Source organism: Microtus oregoni, unplaced genomic scaffold (genome assembly GCF_018167655.1).
Source record: "Microtus oregoni isolate MIOR12 unplaced genomic scaffold, Mior012 000008F_ref0000371, whole genome shotgun sequence".
NCBI lineage: Eukaryota > Metazoa > Chordata > Mammalia > Rodentia > Cricetidae > Microtus > Microtus oregoni.
Window position 1 is genome coordinate 26,947,221 of NW_024543067.1, and position 21,351 is coordinate 26,968,571.

Genomic DNA, 21,351 nt, shown 5'->3' on the forward strand with positions numbered 1-21,351 from the left:
CTAGGCACACCTGTATGGAGACGGAGGCAAGAATCCAGCTCTAGGATAATTTTGAGGACTAAGTCTTGATGCCAAGACTCTGAAACACCTGCTACAGATGTGAAGATAAGATTATTTAGAACAAAGGCCAGGGTGATCAAAGGTACCCAAGGAAATCTGATTGGATGGAAAAAAGAATGGGCTATAAATACATTAGACATACAGAGACTCTCATTGAGTGAGGCAAAGGGGCGCCTTTTAATTCTAACCTTCAAGAGCTAGAAGCAGGAAAGTGGCCACAAGTTCAAGGCCGGGGGGGGGGGGGGGGCTACCAAATTAGATTGCTACAGTGTGAGACCCTGTCTCAAAAACAACAAAACCCCATTTACCAACCCAACCACTGAACTCAACAACTAAATTTAAAAAAAAAAATGAAGAGAAAAATATCATTTTGCTGCTTCCCAGTTCCTTGGCACAGCCTAATCCTCTTTTCCAGTTAGTTCTCTACTGTCTCCTAGAGTTCCAGCAATGCTTCCCTTACTGAATCAGCGAAAGGACTTATTAATAAGTATTAACATCATACTTATTAGTTCATAGCCATTCAACAACCCAACATACTGTGTGAATCCTTGCCTGAGACCATACTCAATAATGAGTTCCAAAGATGGAAGTAAAGAAAATCTCCCACCAAAAGCTTGTATTTGAACAACAAAAATCCACCGAGCTTATAGTTCTGGCTCTTTGCACACTCATGTCTTGGACAAGTCATTCACCTACTCTAGGTCCTGACTGGCTCATCAACAAAACAAGATAATATTCATTGGGTCCTATTCATTTTTGCAAAGATGAGTTCATATGAAGACCATGTCAAATGGAGAGCAATCAGGAGAAAACTTAGAAAAGCGTGGTGTTAGTATGTGGTCAGTCATGATTGCTGAATTTAAAACCAAGTCACTCATGTGTCCTGACACTTTCATTGGAAGACTGTGCTTCTGGGGCATCAGCGTCTGGAAGCAAAAGAGGGGAACTAATTGGTTTGTTTGTTTTTCTTGGACTGTAAAGAACGAATAATACTCCTCAATTGAAGTCATATCTCATACACTTCCAACAGCGAAATGCCGACTCATTGCTGCATGTGCAGGTCACTCCAGTTCACATTATGTTCATGGATCAGATGCCAAGCTGGCACTCTGGCTGCATGAGCTGTAAAGTATATATTACTAACTTCTCAGGTCTCATACTTACAGTCTTCCAGGCCCCAACTCCGACTTCCAATTAAATCCACTAATTAGCATTAAGGCAGTCAATGACATAAATAAATGACATGAATCTGTGACTATAACAAGTAATGTCAGGGATAAGGGAATTAACAGAAGAATTTGTGCTGACTTATAATATTTGACTGGTTTTTCAGGTTTAGGAATATAGTATGTAAGTGTGAATACTGACATAACTTGTTACATACATTTGTAAGCAAGTTTGTAACTGTACAGTTGCTGTCATTGGGCTGGACAATGGTTCTGAGGTTAATGGTCCTTATCATGCATATCAGAAAGCACACAACTGCCTGTAACTCCAATTCCAAAGGATCCCAATATCCTCTGGACTTTAGAGTTTTTCACACGGTGCACACAAAGTCATGAAGGCTAACCATGTTAGTAAAATTTTAAAACTTTTCTCTCAGAGAAAATGTGTTTAGTCACTCAAATACGAAATTAGAACTTCTTACAGCTTTTTCTAATCACATCACACTGTCACCTCAATAACAATGGATTTGGGGACAGATAGAGATGGTGGTCATAGTTTGTCTTACTAGAGGACAAAATATTTAGTTTACTGTGTAATTTTTATTGGCTTTCAAACCACAGTGAAAGCTATTAAATATCATATTGGCAATATTTTTAAGCACTATGTGAAAGAAAGCCAAAGAGATTTAAACTTCTGTGTTTAAGTAACCGACGCTAAAACTTTCTCATTTCGATGCTTTAGGTGAAAGCATACTTACTGACAGCAATGATGAAGTCCTTGTGCAATTTGTAAGTCATCAGTGGTTCCGCAAGACACCTGTAAGAGAGAAGAAGTTAACTTCTAGAACCATAGAAACTTCAGTCTTCCCTCATTTTGAAGTCTTCTTTAAAAACCCCGTGATTGTTTTTTGCCAATGAAAGTTGAAGCAAGGACTAACAAAATACTTGTCTGGTTGGTAGTCTGATAAGGTCCTAGAAGGGAACCAGACAGTGCTAAAATGCGGATATCCACTGTCTCTAAATACTCCCGCCACAGCTATGTGAAAAGAGACTCTACACTGAGGCGGTAGCTCGGCTGGTAGAGTGCTGTAGAATATGTGTTACACTGTGTGAAGATGTCACTGTGAATGGGTTGATAAAGAGCTGAATGGCCAGTGGCCAGGCAGGAGAAGCTTGGTGGGATTTCTGGGAAGAAAAGGAGAGAACTCTGGGAAGAAGAGAGGTGGGGAAGTCACCTGCAGACTTGGAAAAACTCAGATGTACAGAAAGGGAGACGAGGTTAAAAAAAGCCACGTGGTAGAATGTAGATTATTAGAACGAGATTAATTTAAGTTATAAGAGCTACCCTAAAGGAGTCTCCATGTCATTATTTGTGGGTTGGGGCTCAAAGAAATCGTGACAAGAAAGCTTGCTACAATGGTACCCTGTGTTAGGCTCCAATGAAGTGTCTATCTAATTATTCTTTATTAGTAAAAACTCAGGAGCCAAATATCAGGGTAAAAACTTGATTGATCAGAGAAACAGTGAAGAAGTGACCAGTGACCTTTTTTCTCTCTCCTTTCTTGATCCAAAAGGGTCAAGAATCTTTCTAAGCCCCACCCTTCTACTTCCTGTGTCTCTCTAAAACCTCTATGCCTAATTTTGATAAACTAGTAGTTAGCTCCACTCTCTGACTCAAAAAAAAATTTACTGGCTACCTCAGGAGTGTCTGAGTTTGATCAAAACACTCCACGACAGTAGAGTGCTCGTGTAGCATGGACGACACCCTGAATGCTTCCCTACTACCACACGGCCCAGTTCCATAGTATGTACATGCAGTCCTAACACTCATGAGGTAGAGATAGCTGCATCAAGGCCATTCTCAGTTGGGGCTACACATGATCTTCTGTCTCAAAAACAAAAAGAAACAAACAAAAATAGGTGCTGTAACTTAAAAAAAAAACCCTCACTTTGATATATTTAAAAACATACGCAAAACTCCAGATATATAAGGAAACAAAAAGACTAACTTAGGACTCACAAAGTATTGCAGCTTTTAATGTTACTACTGGAAAAAGCATGTAGTAGTTCCAGAATGTGTGGATGCCAGCAGTATTGCTTCCTTTTAAGAAAGGCTGTGACTTGGGGAGTGAAGTCCATGTACAGAGATTCCATGCAACATGTGGTTACTTCCCAAGAAGTCATGGCCAGAATCCCAGTACTAACCCTTCCTCACCTGAGGTAGTTTTTCAGCCCACTCGTTATAGTCTTATTGTCCCATAGCTCAATATCAATGTCCATATCAGGAGGGGACTTGGGAGCTGGAAAGAATAAAATTTGAAATGTTTAAAGTACAATTCAAAATATTACCTGTGCCATGATGGGAATTCATACCAACTCAATAGGTCAAAGGGAGGGGTATTCACATCTTAGGGCTCCATTAGAGTTTGCCATAGGAGGGCCACTTTTGTGATCTGGTTGAGAGCCCACTGTTTCTTGCCCTCAAAGGTAAGAAAGATAGCCCTGGTGTCTCTCAAATCAATTTCTTTTTAATGGCTGACAGAACTGGGGCATGCTTCTAAGTGCTTGGAGTGGGCCAGGATTGACTTGATCCTCACATATCTGAGGAAGCAGGCACTATTATCACCCTTAGTTTAAAAGGGAGGAGGCAGAGACACAGAAAGCTAAGCAAATTCCAAGACAGAAAGATTTTAAGTGGTAGAGCTGGGATTCCAAACCAGGAAACAGTCTAGAAATGTAGGGGATGTCTATATAACCACGCATATTTCTGCAACACTACGCACATTCCTGCAATGTTATGCACATCCCTGCAACACTGTGCACATCCCTGTAACATTATTCATATTCCTGTGATGCTATGCACATCCCTGCAACACTATGCACATCCCTGCAACACTATGCATATTCCTGCAACACTGTGCACATTCCTGCAACACTATGCATATTCCTGCAACACTATGCACATTCCTGAAACACTATGCATATTCCTGCAACACTATGCACATTCCACATTCCTGAAACACTATGTATATTCCTGCAACGCTATGCATATTCAGGCAACACTATGCACATTCCTGCAACAGTATGCACATTCCTGCAATGCTATGCATATTTCTGTAACATTCGCTAAGAAGAGGCACTTGAAAGAGTCCAACCTCACAGAAATGCCCCCTCATCTGTTACAGCTCAACACTGAAACAGAATAAAAGTACTGAAGATTTAGCAGAGTGGGAAAATGTGGATTCTTACATCCAGGGTCTTGTGTTAAGGTGGCAACAACCCCACAAACTTTTAGAACTTAACACTTAATGTGATGTAAGAATTAAGAAAGATAGCAAATTGTCTATGTTTCAGAGAAAACTGTGCTGGATCACCTGTACACATATCCCAAATCCATGGCACCCTTGTCTCTGCTAAAACTTACAAAATGTGGTATTCATAAGTTTCTGGACCTTGGAGTTCACACCTCCTATTCGGTACAGGCCTAAAATGGTGATACCTGAGGGAGGAAAATCACAAGTGAATATAGCTTAAAATTTTTTTCAAGCACAGAATCTAAAAATCTCAGGCATTTGCCTACGCAGAATCTGACAGCTTCTTACCTAATTTTGCTGAGGAATCTTAGTCATCCTGCCCTGGAAACACCCGCCCTCCACAGAAGTAGCAGAGCAGGCACTGAACAGAGGTTTAAAGTCTTTTGAGATCTTTGAAGTCAAACTACCCACCTACTATTCTTTGAATATAGAAATGCATCGACGATAGGAGAGCAGTCAGAGTTCTCTGCATTTATATCCTCTGTCACTTACATGGTTATTTCAAAGGCGGGGGAGTGGATTGAAGGAATCTAAGGATTCTGCCGCACTCTTTAAATCTTACAAGTATAGGACAATTCTGAATGCAAATTCAAGGAACTGAATCACAGCAGGATTTTTGCTTTAAGCAAGAGTCTTGGAGTGAGAGTGTGCAGCCTCAACCTGGAGGCAGTTTCAACAGGCCATGATTCATGGACACAGCTAAGGCCGAAGCGTGCCAAGAATGAGATGGCCATGAAAAAGAATGCAAGGCCCATAGATGATGAGTACAATCTTCCTGAGATCTGACGTTAGTGTTAGAAAGGAAACAATGAAAAAACTGGAAACAATAGATAGTATTTTGTATGTCAAATGGAAGTAAATGGTAACATATTTGAAGAGCTATGAAAGAAGTAGTGTAGGGACTGGAAAGAAGGTTCAGTGGTTAAGAGCACTGGCTCTTAACTGAAGTTCCCTGCACCCACAGAATGGCTTACAATCTTTTGTAACTTCAGTTTCAGGGAATCTGATGTTTTCTTCTTCCTGTTTTAGGAGCTGACATGCACACAGTACATACATACATACATACACACATACATACATCACTCACATAAACATAGAAAATAAAATAAATTTTTAAAAAGAAAGTATAATTGGTTGAAATTATTATAGCTAGCTATATATTCACATAGCTTAAATTTATATCATGCACAAAACTGTTTTTGGGTTGATGGCCCAGAGCTCACTTTCCTGTCCAAACGAGAGGTTCGAGCAAGACATACGGGAGGAATCACGTGCCTGTCCGCACACTCACCTCTCGTCTCCACAGCTTGAATGCATTTTCTCACGAAGTTGAACCCTGCTTCATTTAAGTACACTGCAAGTGAGAGACACCCTAGTTAAGATCTGATGCGGAACTTGCCTTCCCCTTCAGCTGGCTCTGTGCCTTCATGGAGTTTCCCACTGAGTTTATCAAAGACTTTAAACAAAAGGGAGACTCAGTCACTTCATCAAGGAAGCACAGAACACTCTGCATAGAAGCATGGGCCACTCTGCCCTGTTGAAACCCTTCATTTTCCCTTCAGGCAGTATCTCACAGCTCGATAAATTCTTATAGTGAATGGAAAGCGATAGTGCAGCCTTTCCTGTAGTTACTGTTTCCCTGTGGCCATGGCAACACCCCGAGTCTCTAACAGAGCTCATCAGGTTGCTGCAAGCTCCGCTTTTCTTTGCTGTGGTGTCTCGATCTCAAGCCCAGCATCATGTAAGTACATGCTTTACATTCAGAACAGCTCTGACAAGCTCAGTCCATTTGCTGTTAGCTCCCCAATCTCTGGTCCTGAAGCTGAAAATAGCAAATGATTTTCATTCTCTGCTAGACTTTTTTAAAATCAGTCTTTGGGCTGGTGAGATAGTTCACTATGTAAAGGCCCTTGTTGCTGAATATCGTGACCTGAATTTGATCCCTGAGACCCACAGGAAGAGGCAGAGATTCAACTCTTGCAAGTTGTCCTCTGACCTCCATACAAGGGTCGTGGCGCACACGTTTACTAACATTCAGCTGTTGTTGCCCCCACCCACCCTCTCCCTCATTTTTTCGCTCATGAACTCAATCAATATTGCAATAAGTAAATTTGCTTTAGTATTTTAAGTTGTGGGGTTAAAAGTAAATTAAATTAATTACATAAAGGAAACCATTTAAAAAGTCCAAGTAACATCCAGAGGAAACACTTGAGAAGTCATATATTGTAATAATTTCCATCAGATGGTAAATAAGCATTTTTAACATACCAAAATATTAATAAATAAGAATAATTCAAACCAATGAAATTGAAAACCTTCCAATCCTAAAATTATGGTTAATTTTAAAATGCTGGGTAACTGAGTACATTGTTCAGCTTGTCAATAAAACTGGGCAAGAAGAATGCTTCTTCAAGTGTTTTAAATAAGACTGTCCTCTAACACATAGAAATTAGTGTGGTGTAAAATGGAATTGATTTTGCACATTCATTTTGAGTAAAATAAGCAATAGACAGGTTATCTCTCAGAGGCAGATTGAGATAGCTGGAAACAATGCGCTCGTCTGTTCTAATACACCGAGAGCAGGAACCTTGTGTAGAATCTGTCTACAAGGTCAGTCTCTGGCTCCTGAACTGTTCCATGGATCCTGCCCTAGTTTCCTCCCCGCCGGTTAATGCATGATTATTAATCAGTTCAGGGTGTGGAGACAACAACCAGGAATTCGTCCGTTGCCTTTGGTTGTGTGCACTTTGCCTCAAAGAGTTGGTTCCATGGAGCTGAGATGGTAGCCAGCATTGACTGGAGCCTGGCAATGCCTCTCGCTCCTTCTGGCTCTGGTGTGATGAGCTAGGCCCTGGACCATGCCCCCTGACTTCTATGAATGAGACTCTCCACCTATAAAATGTGAGAAGCAGCACTCAGAAGACACACCTGCCATCCCAGCACTGAAGAGGCGGCGAGTGGAGGGCACAGAGTTTAAGACAAGCTCAGGCTACACAGTTAGAGCAGAAACTAACAGCAACAACAAAACCTGCAGAAGAGGAAGGCAATGTTTACTCTTCCACATAAAAACTATGGTACTAGAAATGAGGAGACGCTCAGGAGTTACAGTGTTGCCAGGTAAGCAGAACACCTGGAGAAGAGAAGAAACACTGGATGGACCTTGTGGCCCACCTGTAATTGCAACCTCAGAAGACAGACACGGAGGATGCCCAGACTAAGCTGGTTAGGAAGACCAGCCTTGCTGGTGAGCTCTGGATTTGACCAAGTCAGGACTCAGTGAACCATGTGGAAGCCAGGGAGGATGATTCCAGACATCAGCCTTAGGCCCCACCCACCATGACACAAAAGTGCAACACATGACTAAAAGTGGAAAAAGAGAACATGTTTGCTACATGGCACGGTTTTATCTCTGTTTCTTCTTTTACAAACTAAATATAGTAGTCTCTTCCTTATAGGACTGCTAAAGAATGAGTTAAAGTAGCATTTGGAAAGCTACACAGATTAGGTGCTGTGGGCGTTGGCTCTGTGCTCACAACTGCTACTGAGTGTAGTATAATGTAAACCACTATGTGTGTGTGCATGTATGTATGGTGTATATGTATATATGTATGTGTGCATGTATGTGTGTATGTATGTATGTGTGTATGTATGTATGTGTGTATGTATGTATGTGTGTATGTATGTGTGTATGTATGTATGTGTGTATTGTGTGTATGTGTGTATGTGTGTATGTATATGAGTATGTGTGTATGTATGTGTGTATGTATGTATGTGTGTATGTGTGTGTATGTATGTGTACATGTGTGTATGTATGTATGTATGTATGTATGCTCTATGGACCAGGCTTCTTTATTCTTTGGTTATGTCTGAAGCAATTATAGCTTGAAAGACTGTCAATCAGTAGTGCCATTTTTAAAAAGGAATATCATATTACTTAATAATAAAAGCAATTTAGGGCCAGAGCAATGACTTGTTTCTTCAGACTGACATAGCTCAGACACACAGCAATAAAGCCTTGTGAGCTTAAGAGGCTGCTGAAAAGAAAAATCAGGCGTTAAAAAATGTCCCTGTGGGTTTATTATACCTCAGTAAATCATAACGATCAAATGCAGTGTTTCACTGGGCTGAACAGACTGTGTACACTGTGGCTGCTTTTTACATATATCTACTGCCCTGCTCTTCACAAAGGAAGACACTCTTTCTTAACATCTTGAAGAGTGATTGTGGTCATGTGATCAGTACTATCCAATGAGAAGGAATGGAAGTGATCCTATGTCACTTCCCAGATGAAGGCTTGCCATTTTCTCTTGCCCCTGGCATAAGATCAGAACGATCCAAAAGGAGGCTACTCTGGAACTCGAGTGTCAGAGTAGAGGACTTGCGTGGACACGCACTGTGGACCAGCAAGATCCTGTGCTACTGCAAGCGTCGGCTGTCACCAAACCATATCCTGTCCAGATCTTACTTAATTATGTGTAATTTAAGGAATTTTTGCTGTGGCAACACAGACTCAAAAAAATAAATTCAGCTTAACAACATTAGTATCCTTAAAGAGAAAAATAAGGCCCTAATGATTCCAAATATCATCTCTTGTCAGTTCATAGCCCAAAGGTCTATTCAACAAAGCTCCACTCCAGAGCCCGCATTCTCTGCTGTGGTGTGGTTTACATACCCTGCCTCCAGTTGACCTGTTGTAAGGTACAGTTACAATGACGCTCAGAGAGTGTCAATTTTGAGGAATTCATGTGATGCAAAATGAGCAATTTTCTAAAGCCCTGAGAGGGTTATTATATTGCTTTCATTCATACTAAGTAAAATGCAACTAAAGTAGTGTTGCTGCTTTTAATAGCTGGAGAAAAGGATTACCTTTTAATTTCAAAAGAGATCACCAGGGAAAGGTTTATTAATAAGGGGAATACCACCATTAAAAGGGTGTGCTTGAGCTGGGGGACGGCAGCAAGGGGAGCACTTGCCATGCAAGTGTGAAGTCTGGACTCCAGAACCACAGGGGGTTAGACTTGGGAGCATGTACCTGGAATCCTAGCACTCCACAGCAAGATGGGAGCCACAGCGGGGAGACCTGGACTCCAGAACCACAGGGGGTTAGACTTGGGAGCATGTACCTGGAATCCTAGCACTCGACAGCAAGATGGGAGCCACAGCGGGGAGATCTGGACTCCAGAACCACAGGGGGTTAGACGTGGGAGCCTGTACCTGTTATCCTAGCACTCAATAGCTGTATGGGAGCCATGGGGGGGGGGGGGCGACTCCTGTAAGCCTGGGGGCTAGGTAGCCTGGTGTGCTTGGTGGCAAACAGGAGGCCTTCTCACTATTAAAGCAGAGGTAAGACCAACACCATGGTTGTGCTCTACCCTGCACGCCATGCTGTGGCAAATGGGTACCCACAATTACACAAACAGAGACCGAGTGTTTCTGCTAACTCTCATCCAGTGGAAGAGAAAGTACTCTCAGTGTGGTGTAAGAAGAACGGCAGGTCATCCTACACGGTAGAAACATGGCATTCTGAATGTTTGCTTCAGAACAGGTGGCCAAGAGGAGCAGCCAAGTGCTATTTCTTTCCTCCCCCTTTCTGGACCATGTTGAGCCGGCAACTTCTGTGGTGGCTTCTTCGCTAAGACCTCCCATGCCCCACCCTTACTTTTCCCTGTTTTAAGAAAGACCAGAGGAGTATTCAGAATCCAACTGCCATCAAACTCCCAGACACTGAAACCCTATAGTACTAATGCCACTTGGCCTGAAGACCTCTAACCTAATAAAGCTAATTTAGTCAATCAAAAGTTAAGTGTAAGCATTTCTCTCTGTTGGAAACTGTTCAGGGCTAAATTGAAATCCAACTGAAGTTTCCATGAGAATGTTCAGCAGGACAAAAGCTATTCATCTTAAGAGAATTCCAACAGCAAATGAGGGAAAGAGCAGCTGTTGGCAGCTAACAAGCAACAGTCCTTGTTCTTTCAACTTCCCACTGATTTTAAACCCAGCAGGACTGGCCAGATGTAACCTCGGTGGTCTTACTGCATCTCCCAAAGGCTGCCAGGACAAAGCAGAGCTTGTCTTTAATCTCTCATTTACATTTTTAATCTGGCATTTCCTATTAAAAAGATACAGATATCAAACATCATATCATATGCATTTTCAGAGAAAAAAAGAGAGATGTGAGCAAATTTATTGGTACTCATGTTGCCCTCAGGAACTTCTCATCTTCCCGAAGGATGGAGAGTTGGCTCCCTTTACCTGTTAAACTTATGCAACACATGTGAGTTAGAACTCCCTTCAGTGGGAATGAAACTTTGACTTCTGATCAAACATAGTTCTGTTCCCATGGGAGAATGTCACGGTGGACCAAGTTACCTAGGACACCTGTGGAGTTCTGATGATAAACTATGCATGCAATACGAAGCTTGGGAGGAATATCTAACCAGATGGTAACTGGTTAGAGTATGAATAGAAAGACTAATATCGGTTTTACACTAGGAAGACCACAGCCCAAAGTGTACAGAGAGAAAGTCACCCAGACGATGGTCACATGCTAAAGCTGTTCAGGAACTACACCCCACACAACTAGACAGAACTGTAGCCAGAATAAACATCTACTGAAATGGATCCCTTTCATCCGTCTCAGAAATAAAGCAGGTGCACAATACGATAATGCAGACCAGACCACACAGGAGGATGTGAATGAAATGCCTCTGCCTTCAGAATTGCTACTCCATCTAGATCCAGGGGTGAAAACCACCACACAAAATGTGCCATCTCCAGACAGCACCAGAGAAAACCCGGGACTCATGACTTCACTTTTTCTTTATTAAAGACCAAGATGGAGGTGTTGAGAGAGGACCAGTCTGTAAAGAAAGGTAACTTGTTTTTCTGAAAAATGAGTTCAGATGGCTAGATCATGCAGAACTACTAGTGAGGTTTGAGGACGAGTTTCATTCTCATTTTAACTGGATAGATATCTGTTTAATACTAATGACAGCTACGACCCCTAACCTTAAAATCAACTAATTAGCCATATCTTATAATCTCAAAAGGAATGTATTTTTTTTTTGTTTTGTTTTGTTTTGTTTTTCGAGACAGGGTTTCTCTGTGGTTTTGGAGAGTGTCCAGGAACTAGCTCTTGTAGACCAGGCTGGTCTCAAACTCACAGAGATCCGCCTGCCTCTGCCTCCCATATTATGTCACATAACCACAAAAATATTTGCAGACTCAATATCTTGGCCCAGTTCTTTGTGGGGTTGTTGTTACTTTGTTTTTCATGTGGATCTTTGTCTTAGGAATGAGCAAACTGTCCTTTTCTGTTGACTTACACAGCTTCATTTATAGCATGGCGAGCAAGTGTTGGCTCCGTGTGTGGAAGGTCTCCCAGCTCCACAGCACACCACAGCCTCACTCCACTCTGAGCACTTCTACGACAGCCTTGTTTAGGGCCATCCAGTTCTTCCTGGTGGTTTTTTCACGGTTCTCAGTGGAATTAAGAGTTAAGAGCCTTTCCTTCTGGTTGTGCCTGAGGGAATGGACTCAGCCGAGAAGGATGGCACTAGACTGGGTCAGAAGGCTCAGAATCAACAAGCTCTTTCTGTTGCTTTCTTGTTTCTCTCCCAGAAAATATAATTGGCTTTATTTGTGGCTTACTCTGCAGGGCAAGTCAGAATGTAGCAAAACTTATTTCTGATTAAGTTTCTGTTCCTTTAAAAATCTTAGTTAAGTCAAAATCTAAGGAATGTTCATGCAAAACTTTTCAAGGAAGGAGAGAAAAGGGACTTACTTTCTTCTTTCTTGCTAATTATTGCAGGCAGCGTGTAAATCTAGAAAACAAAGGATGCCAGTTAGTTACCAGGGTTAATGATCCATACCGAAGATTGGCAAGCTGATGCTTACACTGAAAGAGAAACCGTGGGCCTTGACTCAAGGTCCAGCAACTGTTTCCAGGGTGCAACCTGTCCAGCTGCTCCAGCCACCCCCTACTATGTATGGTTCCGTCCTTGATGGCCCAGCCTGGGCTACGCTCTGCCCTTCACACTCTGACTCACGCTGAAGGCCTCTTCCTCTGGAAGGGCCGCTTACATGGGATTCACCCAGCTGTATTACTTTCTCACAGGAGCGGCATGGGTTCTGTTTTCCATGGCCACAGTCTTGATCACATTGCTGAGATAGCAACCCTTCCTGGCATCTACTCTAGGTCAAGACTTCTTAACCATTTGTGAAAAGTTTAAAAATTTTAGAAAATCTACTGCTGATTGACATTCTTGATTTTTGATTAATTGACATTGTAAAATGCAATACAGTAGAAATGAAAAACAACCAACAGAGAGCCAGATCTTCTATCATTCAGTATGATTCTTGGATGCTTAGACAAACTTTAAGCTAAAGTGCACTCCCAGTGCCTTGGCTCATGTGGTCATGGCCTGGAACAGGGTTAGAGCGAGGGCTCAGAGCACGCTGTGTTAGCGCCATCGCTTGGGTTCTCTGCCATCAACAGAATCTTCTCTAGTGATGGGACATAGTGTTTATTCTACGTGCTCTCGCTCTACAGACCCAGGAATAGTGTTCACTAAGAAAGCAAATGGCTTAAAGACCTCTTTCTTACACAAATGCCCCTGGTGTTTGTGAGTAAATTACCACACAGACACCAAAATGACTATTAAAATCAGAATATGCACCAAATATGGATATCTCCCACCAAAGCTTTGCTAAGCTGTCATTTTTAAAAAATGGCCTGGACTAGAAGATGACTCCACACATATTCTTACTAGTAACCCAATAAGATGATGCAAGAAATACAGCCAAATGAATGATTATAAATATTATAAACCAACTTCAGGATTGCACATTAGTCTTAGAAATCTCCCTGAAAAACAAATTACAAGTAGGATTGCATGCCAATGGCTGAGTTGACCCCAGGAAAGCAGGACAAATGGTTGTCCTCTGACCTGTTGCTCTAAAGTTCTCAGTTCTATTATGCACACCCAGAAAGCACAGGTTGAGGGAATCTGTGAGTTTCAAGTGAACCACAAATAAGAGGTGATATCACTGACTTACCGGTTCTTTTCCATCCATGGCCTCTAGCCAGAGTTTCCGGTTAGCTTCAGAGAAAGCCTGCAGTGTAATGATGCCATGCCTATGAACAGACAGAGACACTTTAGATGTGAAATTCATTCTACTGTGCCCTTCAGCATTTGTAAATTCTCAAGTCCTTGATAGTTACAAAGTCATAATTTGGAAAAGAAAAAATATGTAAAAGGTCAAAAGCAATGAAGAAAAGTAGAAACAGAAAACTAGAAAACTTTTTCTGCGGATGTCTTTCAGAAAAGTCACTTTACACACTCACACATAAAATACACACACTCACACATATACATGTACATGTATGCATGTATACATACATTTCATAGGTATACACAGATATATCCATATATGCATACATGCAGAGAAACATACACACACATGCACTTATGCATACACATGCATGCATACACTCATGAACAAACACATGAATACACACTTTAAATTTACATGACAGATAAGTCATGAAGGTATAAGAAGTTAGTTCAAAAAATTTCTCCAGAAATGTAAAAAAAGAAAAAAATAAAAAAAAATGGAAAGGCATATCCACTGATTTTCATAGCCACCTGAGATTCAGCAGGAGAATGATTAAGTTCACGGCCCTAACTTGAGACCAGCTAGTCACTACCAACGATGTGAGATGAAACCTCAGCTCATACAAACCAATGATTAAATGCTCAGTGTTTCTCCACTTCATAATTGCACTGTTAAAATGAATTCCCTGAAGATGATGCTCAAGTCATGTGTGCATGTGTCTGCACCTGCAAGGCCTAGGCCAGCCCAGTTTACACAACCAGGCTGACTCACTAACATGCGTCCCCAAATCTCTTCTATGCAGCCACTCTGAAATAGTTACTTAAAAATGTATTTCCATATAAAAGATGTGAGGATAATGTGAAATTTTATATAAAATTTCATATAAAAGAATTGATGTAGTCAATCTGAAAATTGTAAGGATCTGCAAACACTGGGAATTTTTCATTACTATTACAAAATTATTAAAAATAGAAAAGCTGATAACAAGTCATTCATGTTTCTTCTGTAGATATGAAAATATCTCATTAGAATGACAAGAAAGGAAAAATGTATATAAGGGCCCAGATAACCTGATGTGATTAAATTTATTTTGTTCATATGGGACAAGTTCTATGTACACAAGGTATATTTCAAACTTGTGATCCTCCTGCCTCACGTCTCGAGTGCTTGGATTAAAGATGTGCATCGTTGTACGGAGCCTTGCTGAAGAGTTTTAAGTCAAAGTACCAATGACGCAATAAGTACCAACAGTCAGTGTTTGCTTATATTGTGTCCTGGGGTCTGTGTTTGTAAGAACACTTTATCATCTCATTAGCCCTCAGGGAACCCTGGAGGTGTAGACGTATTTTCCCGTTTTAAGGATAGAATGACAAAACCACAGAGTTTATGTCACTGTAACCAGAATATGTGGAACTGTAACAGCGCCATGCACACAGCAGGTCTCTAGGGGCTCTGAACTTGGCTGGCTGTGGAGTCTGTGGTATTCCCTCTGGAGTCTTCTTATTCCTTCGTAACAAGACCATCAGGCTTCTAATGATGGTGAAATGCTTGTTCTGAAGCCAGCGAACAATGCTGTGGGCTTCTCCCCTTTGCTGGGGCCCAGGCTGCTCCACCCTCTGCTCCAGTATGTCAATTAAGTAAACTCTCCAGGTTCTTTGATGGGACTTTTTCCCAGCATAAGGTCTCACGCCGCTTTTTTAAACATCACACAATGGAAAGGCATTGAATAAATACGTGAAGGAGTGAAGTAAACGTGCTGATATCTTCCTTGCAAACACTCTATTGTTCCATGCCGTGCTGGTCTGAACTTAGAAACAGAAATTAAATAAAAACTACAAAGTGGAAAGCAATGCTCAAACCTTTCAACCACTTCTATGTCAAAGCAGAAGCGCTTGTCTATGGAATCTGTCTTTCGTCGGATACATGACTTTAATTTAAACATCTCGGGGGAGCTAGTAACGAGGCCATTCTGAAAAAAGAAAGGTACAGAGTTACTAACACAGGGAGAGAACTGAAGCACACTGATACAGAGTTGCCAAAAGGTTGTATAAAGGTTTAACTTCCTCTGCTTTTTAATGTCCCCGCTCTTTGAATGTCCCCGCTCTTTGACGACATCCGAAGCCATTCATTATTTATCCTCACTTGTTTTATTTAGAAGAAATCTATGCCAGGACTTCCGGTACTTTGGGGCACATTTACTCTGATGGCAACAGATGCTGACAGTGCATGCACTCTTAGGATACAGACAGACATGACATACAGTCACTGATCACCAGAGTTGCATGTTCAGTGCATGTGTTAGGATCCTGCCCTATGTCTCCATCAAAATCCCTATAATAAAATAAACATAAAATTCCCCAGGTGGTAAGAGGTTACTGTTATGGGTATGTATTTTTATACTGGAGGCTACACAACAGATCCAAGTCCCCAAAGAGCTTCCAGAACAATGGAGTTCACAGTGGTCATGCTGCTCGAAGAACAGGGTCCTACTCTCAGGAGTTCTTTTCTACACGGGAGATGCCTAGCTACATTAGGGAGAAGTTTAGCCCAATGTCTGTTAACCCTGCTTGGCTGCAAACCTCACAGATTTGTTATCAGCATTTTGATTGTTCTGTTTGCATTATTAAAACCCCAACTGTCACTACTCTAAGTGAGTCACAGCTCCGTGTGAATTGCGACTTAAGAACTCTGCAGCACTGCTATCCACAGCCTTTTGATCTGGTATGTTCCCATTTCCTTTGCATCTGTCCTTCACTTTGAGTTATTAGGCTCTGATGGATGCCTGAGCACAATAAGTTTCAGCTAATATATCTTAATGTTTCTAGCTTTCATGATTTGCCACTGCCTTGCCCTACATTACAACCTGCACCTCATTTGATAAAGTGGTACAGTCTTCAGAAATGTGAGTTCCTAGGCTGTTAAAGACAAGGGCACACAGGGACAGTTGGAGGACTAGCTGGGACAGGATGCAGCATCCCTGAGCCAAGATGGGCACAGCCACTGTCAGTTGACAATCAACCCATAGCACAGATCCCTGTTTCTGAAGCCAGAGATATAGGAGGGTCAACTACTGAAGGATTCCTATCTGTAACTGTTTATAAATATATGATGGCCCCAGTTCAAGAAAAACACTGCCCATTCATTTTTATGTCATGAAGGTCACTAAACTTTTTTAAACAAAACTTTCAATTAGTAAAAATGTGTGACATTAGTAGGGACAGGAATCACAGGTGACACTTTATTTAACTCCCATTCCTTAAATCACAAGGTTCATTTGAAAAGGCGAGAACTCACTCACCATCTTCCCACTGGCTTTCACTTCCGATACGCTCATTGTGAACATTTTGCTTCCTTTGTCGTAAGTGCAGTAATGTTTAATCCATGTGAAACCCAGAGGTCCTAATGCAGGAGAAAAAAACCACTTCAAATTTATATACATGTTTTGTACCTAAGTGTGCACATGCGCACCCTTGCACATGGAGAGTGTCCACCTGTCACCGTAGCTGAGACGTTCACTGTGAAGAAGGCCAGTATGAGCAAAGGTGACTGAGGACAGCATCATGCAATCAAATCAATGGCTTTTCTCAAGCTCTGGGAGAATATGGAAACCCGCAAGTGAAGCCCATATATAAACTTCAGTTATTGTAATCGTATCTGTAAATGTGGAATCTGGTAAGGAGATCTGATCAACTGTGGACAGAAAATATTTGAAAAATCAATTACATCAACAGTGAGCATATGCAACTGTTTTTGGAGATGGGTCTTGTTTTGAAGATAAGACTATCCTCAAACTTACCATGTAGCCAAGGTCAGCCTAGAGCTCAAGATCATCCTGTCCTAAGTTCCCAAGGGCTGGGATCAGGTGTGTGCCCCATTCCTGGCAGCTGATGACACTCAGTGTGGCCTGACACATATTGTCTCTCAGTGAGCAGTTAACAAGTAAACTACAGGTGAATGATCCTCTGCTCTAGCTTTGCTGACCATGGAATTGCATCCTCTTATGGTTGCTGTGAGAGAAACCAGCTCATGGCCAGGGATGGAGCTCAGAGGGCAGGTGCAGGAGAGCACCAGATGGCAAGCTGCTCCAGGGGCGCAGACGTGGCGCTCCAGGGCTGGGACAGCAGCACTTAGGAGGCAGAGGCAAGAGGAGAAGTTCAAGATCACTGTTTGCTACATAACAGGGTCACGTGGGCTACAAGACATCTTTTTAAAAAAAAATCTAAGTATTTTTAAAATAAAATTCCCCTATTTGTATTATTTATATTACAAAATACATATACTCGTAATGTACAGTTTTGTTTCCCCCATAAGCATGGTCCCTTTCTCACAGCACAGCACAGCACAGCACAGCATGTGCTGTGGGCTGGTATTTTCCTCAAGAACTCGCTCCTGCATCTGCAGTGGGATGTAGCCTTCATTCTGCCTGTCACTGACAAAGCAGAGGAGCTTGCATTTACCTGGAGAAGTCAGGTGTCCTGAACCCAAATGCCATGTTGGGTTGAATGGGTTGGGAAGAGAGCTCTCTTCCTCGTTTCTTCAGCTAGTGCTCCACCCACGTAACACAGTGGTCACTTAGCCCTCTCTATGCAATATGTGACTGCTGGCTTGACTTCAGAACTTTTCACTCAAAAGCAAGCAATTAAAATAGAAAGTGGCACTTTGAGACAGTATTCCATAAGCCGCTGGGTTTCTTCTTCATTAGTTAAAGTGTCCTTGTGTCAGCCCTAACCTTACGCTACTCCAGATCTTAAGGTGATGGTGCACACACATTTTACAATCACAAGGGATTACAGCAATTAACTCCAGTTCTGATCCAGGACCTCTGAGCACTACAGTAACACTCGATACTCTGTATCATGTAATGCAGACTACTTATCAGCCAAGAGAGATGATTGAGACATGGCTGATGCAAACTGGCAGCGACTTTATTACTTAGGAAGCCACAAATGATGTAGGTTCAATTGCTATTTTAAGATGAAGATGCCAGCATGCTCTAATGATATTTTAGACTGAAAATGCCTATTTTCCCTGCCTTGTCTTAAATTTGAAACCTCCTGCACATCGTGGTGGCATTTGCTGTTCACCTTGTCTCCCCACTTCCTCCTTTACAGTTTGCTGGCATGGCAACTGTGTGGGAAATGGTCTTTGACAATCCACTTAAAAACTCCTTTTGGTGTCTACAAAGTTAAAATTGATTACAGCTCCAAAGCACAGGACAAAAGAAGCTCAACTGTACCATCTAGTGACCAGAGACAGCTGTGACAGATACTGTCACATTCAGGGACATCTACGACATACCCTTTCCCCAAAACCTTCAAGCTAGACGTTACAAAAGAGGAACATTTAGGCATCTAAGAAAAGCAAGCCTGCAAGGCATTTGGTGCTCTTTTTAAAGGAAGAATGCTTTAAATTGTTTTTATTATTTTGTTTTTTAAAAAGAGCTGTTTTCCTATAACATACTCTGATCATGGTTTCCCTTCTCCCATCTCCTCTTAGATCCTCCCCACCTCCCCGCCATTCCCACTCCATATCTCCTTCCTTCCTTCCTTCCTTCCTTCCTTCCTTCCTTCCTTTTTCTTTCTTTCTCTTAAAAAGACAAATGAAAAACAAACAAACAAGAATAAAACAGAACAAATTAACAGAAAGAAAAGAATAAAGAGTATAAGAAATATAGAAATGCAGACACACACACACTATAAAAGCTCCAGCTCAGAAAATTATAAGACACAAAGAAAAGGCCAGTAAGAATGGCTGGCCATCTACTGCTGGGCCATGAGGGCTACCCTTGAAAGTGACTTATGGGCCCAGTGAGACACATCGGAGAAACTAACTTTTCATTTGCAAGCAGGTATCAGCTGAAGGTAGCTTGCTGGTTGAGAATGGGAGCTTGCACCTGCTTCCCCATGGCAGCACTGGGACCCCACCTGGCTTGGACTTCTGCAGGCCCTGTGCATGCTGCCATGGGACCTGTGAGCTCATGTGTGCCCAAAGACCTTGTTCCTTCATGTCTTCCATGACCAGGGGCTCTTACAAGCTTTCCGGTCCTCTTCTACACAGTGCCCCGAGCTCTGGAAGGACTGAGTATTCCAAGGTCTCTCACTCTCTGCTCATTTTCCAGTTGTGGGTCTCTGTATTTGTTCCCTCTACTACGGAGGAAGCTTCTCTGAGGATGACCAAATGAGACACTCATCTCTGAGTATGTTTGGCTTCAGCTTTGGTTTCTGTTGTTTGTTTTGATTGTGTTTAGGACAGTTGTGACTTGGAAAGCCCTCCTGCCTGCAGTTATGTCTACAAAGCACTTGTTGCTCCGTGTCACAAGCCCTCCCCTTTGGTTAAATCCATTCTCAATACAAATGTGAAGTCCTCTCAACTGACACTGCAAATTCGAGCGACTTAGAATAAATATCCCCAAGGGTTAGGCTGCCCCAAGACAAATACATACTCCATGTTCTAGGAACCAGCAGATTGATCATTTCTATATTCTAGAGGCTTGAAGCTATGTCTTATGCTATAAAATATCTGTAAAGTCATCAGGATTTTTCACCTCAGAACAGAAAGGGACAGTTAATGAGAGGGACAGCTCTAGCACCTCACTTGAGCATACGGCCCTTATCCATCTTGACTGTGACCAAAGTCAGGCTAGCCTAGTCTGTCAATCAAACTGGTATGTGCTTGCATGCCAACTCTCCAACAACTGGGCACAACCTGAGCGTCTCAGACACAAGTATCCTCAGCATGCTAGTGACCACGCTGCGAATGTACATTAAATACCTTCACAGTCAACGCAGCAGCTCCGGGTTCCCCATCACAAACCCTTCCACTACATTATTTTGCCAACTAAAGCAACCTTCCCCCCCCTGCACTAGCATGGACATTTTGCAGCATGCCCATCTGAGTATCTTACAGTGTCAAGGGGCAAGAAAAGTACAAGAATCAAGAACAAAAACTTCAGAGCTTTGGTGGCAATTTGTCATTGCTGCAAAATCTAGACATGCAGTTTTCTACCTTCCAAAGCCATACACGGATTCCTGAGGCAGGAAAGGACAGCCCGTTCACCACTAATGTGAGAGTGGCACTTTGGGGCACATCTGACTTGAAACTGAGATGATTTAGCCAAAATGGTCAAAGTGGTTTCATTTAATGATAGCACACGGAAAGGACCCCACTCACCCACCCCAATCACGTATCGACGGATTTATGCTAATTTTGTGGGAAAGCATTCTGAGCAGGAGGCCAAATGACAGTGCTCTGCCGGCCTGCTATTTGCTTTCTCACCTCAGGAAGCAAAGTGTCGCTGAGACGGGGCCTAATTGCCAGCTCTGCTTCTGAAACCGGCAGACCCAGCATTCAGTGTAATGATTCTGCCTAGTGGAAAGCTGGCACTACAGCCACCAGGGTGATTCATTCTGACAAGGCCTTTGATTGTCAATTTCCTATGGAACACGAAATTGAGATGGGCTACCACAATTAAATTCTGCAGCTGAACTCAGCACTGTTTCCTTTGGAGATCCTGTGCTAAAATTTGAAGACTTTCTCTCTTTGGTGGTGGTGGACAGAATACGGTCTAACATTCTGTAGAGATTCAGTCTTCCTTGTGAAACCATGGTGACGCTTTCAAGTAACCAAGGTATGGGATATAGACACAGCTTGCTGGATGATATGACACACCAAATTCAGGCCCAGCTAGATGGCTC

General features: G+C 42.1%; 1 protein-coding gene across 1 annotated transcript in view; it reads right to left on the bottom strand.

Moving 5' to 3' along the window:
• Arhgap42 (Rho GTPase activating protein 42) overlaps nt 1-21,351 on the bottom strand; it is a 216,713-nt gene that overhangs the window by 17,682 nt on the left and 177,680 nt on the right. Inside the window, exons 9-16 of the mRNA XM_041657183.1 lie at nt 16,956-17,056; nt 15,517-15,626; nt 13,598-13,676; nt 12,324-12,363; nt 5,832-5,894; nt 4,651-4,725; nt 3,442-3,526; nt 1,985-2,043 (exon numbers count right to left, since the gene is read on the bottom strand). Coding sequence (XP_041513117.1) covers nt 1,985-2,043; nt 3,442-3,526; nt 4,651-4,725; nt 5,832-5,894; nt 12,324-12,363; nt 13,598-13,676; nt 15,517-15,626; nt 16,956-17,056 — 612 coding nt within the window. The remainder of the gene's footprint in view (nt 1-1,984; nt 2,044-3,441; nt 3,527-4,650; nt 4,726-5,831; nt 5,895-12,323; nt 12,364-13,597; nt 13,677-15,516; nt 15,627-16,955; nt 17,057-21,351) is intronic.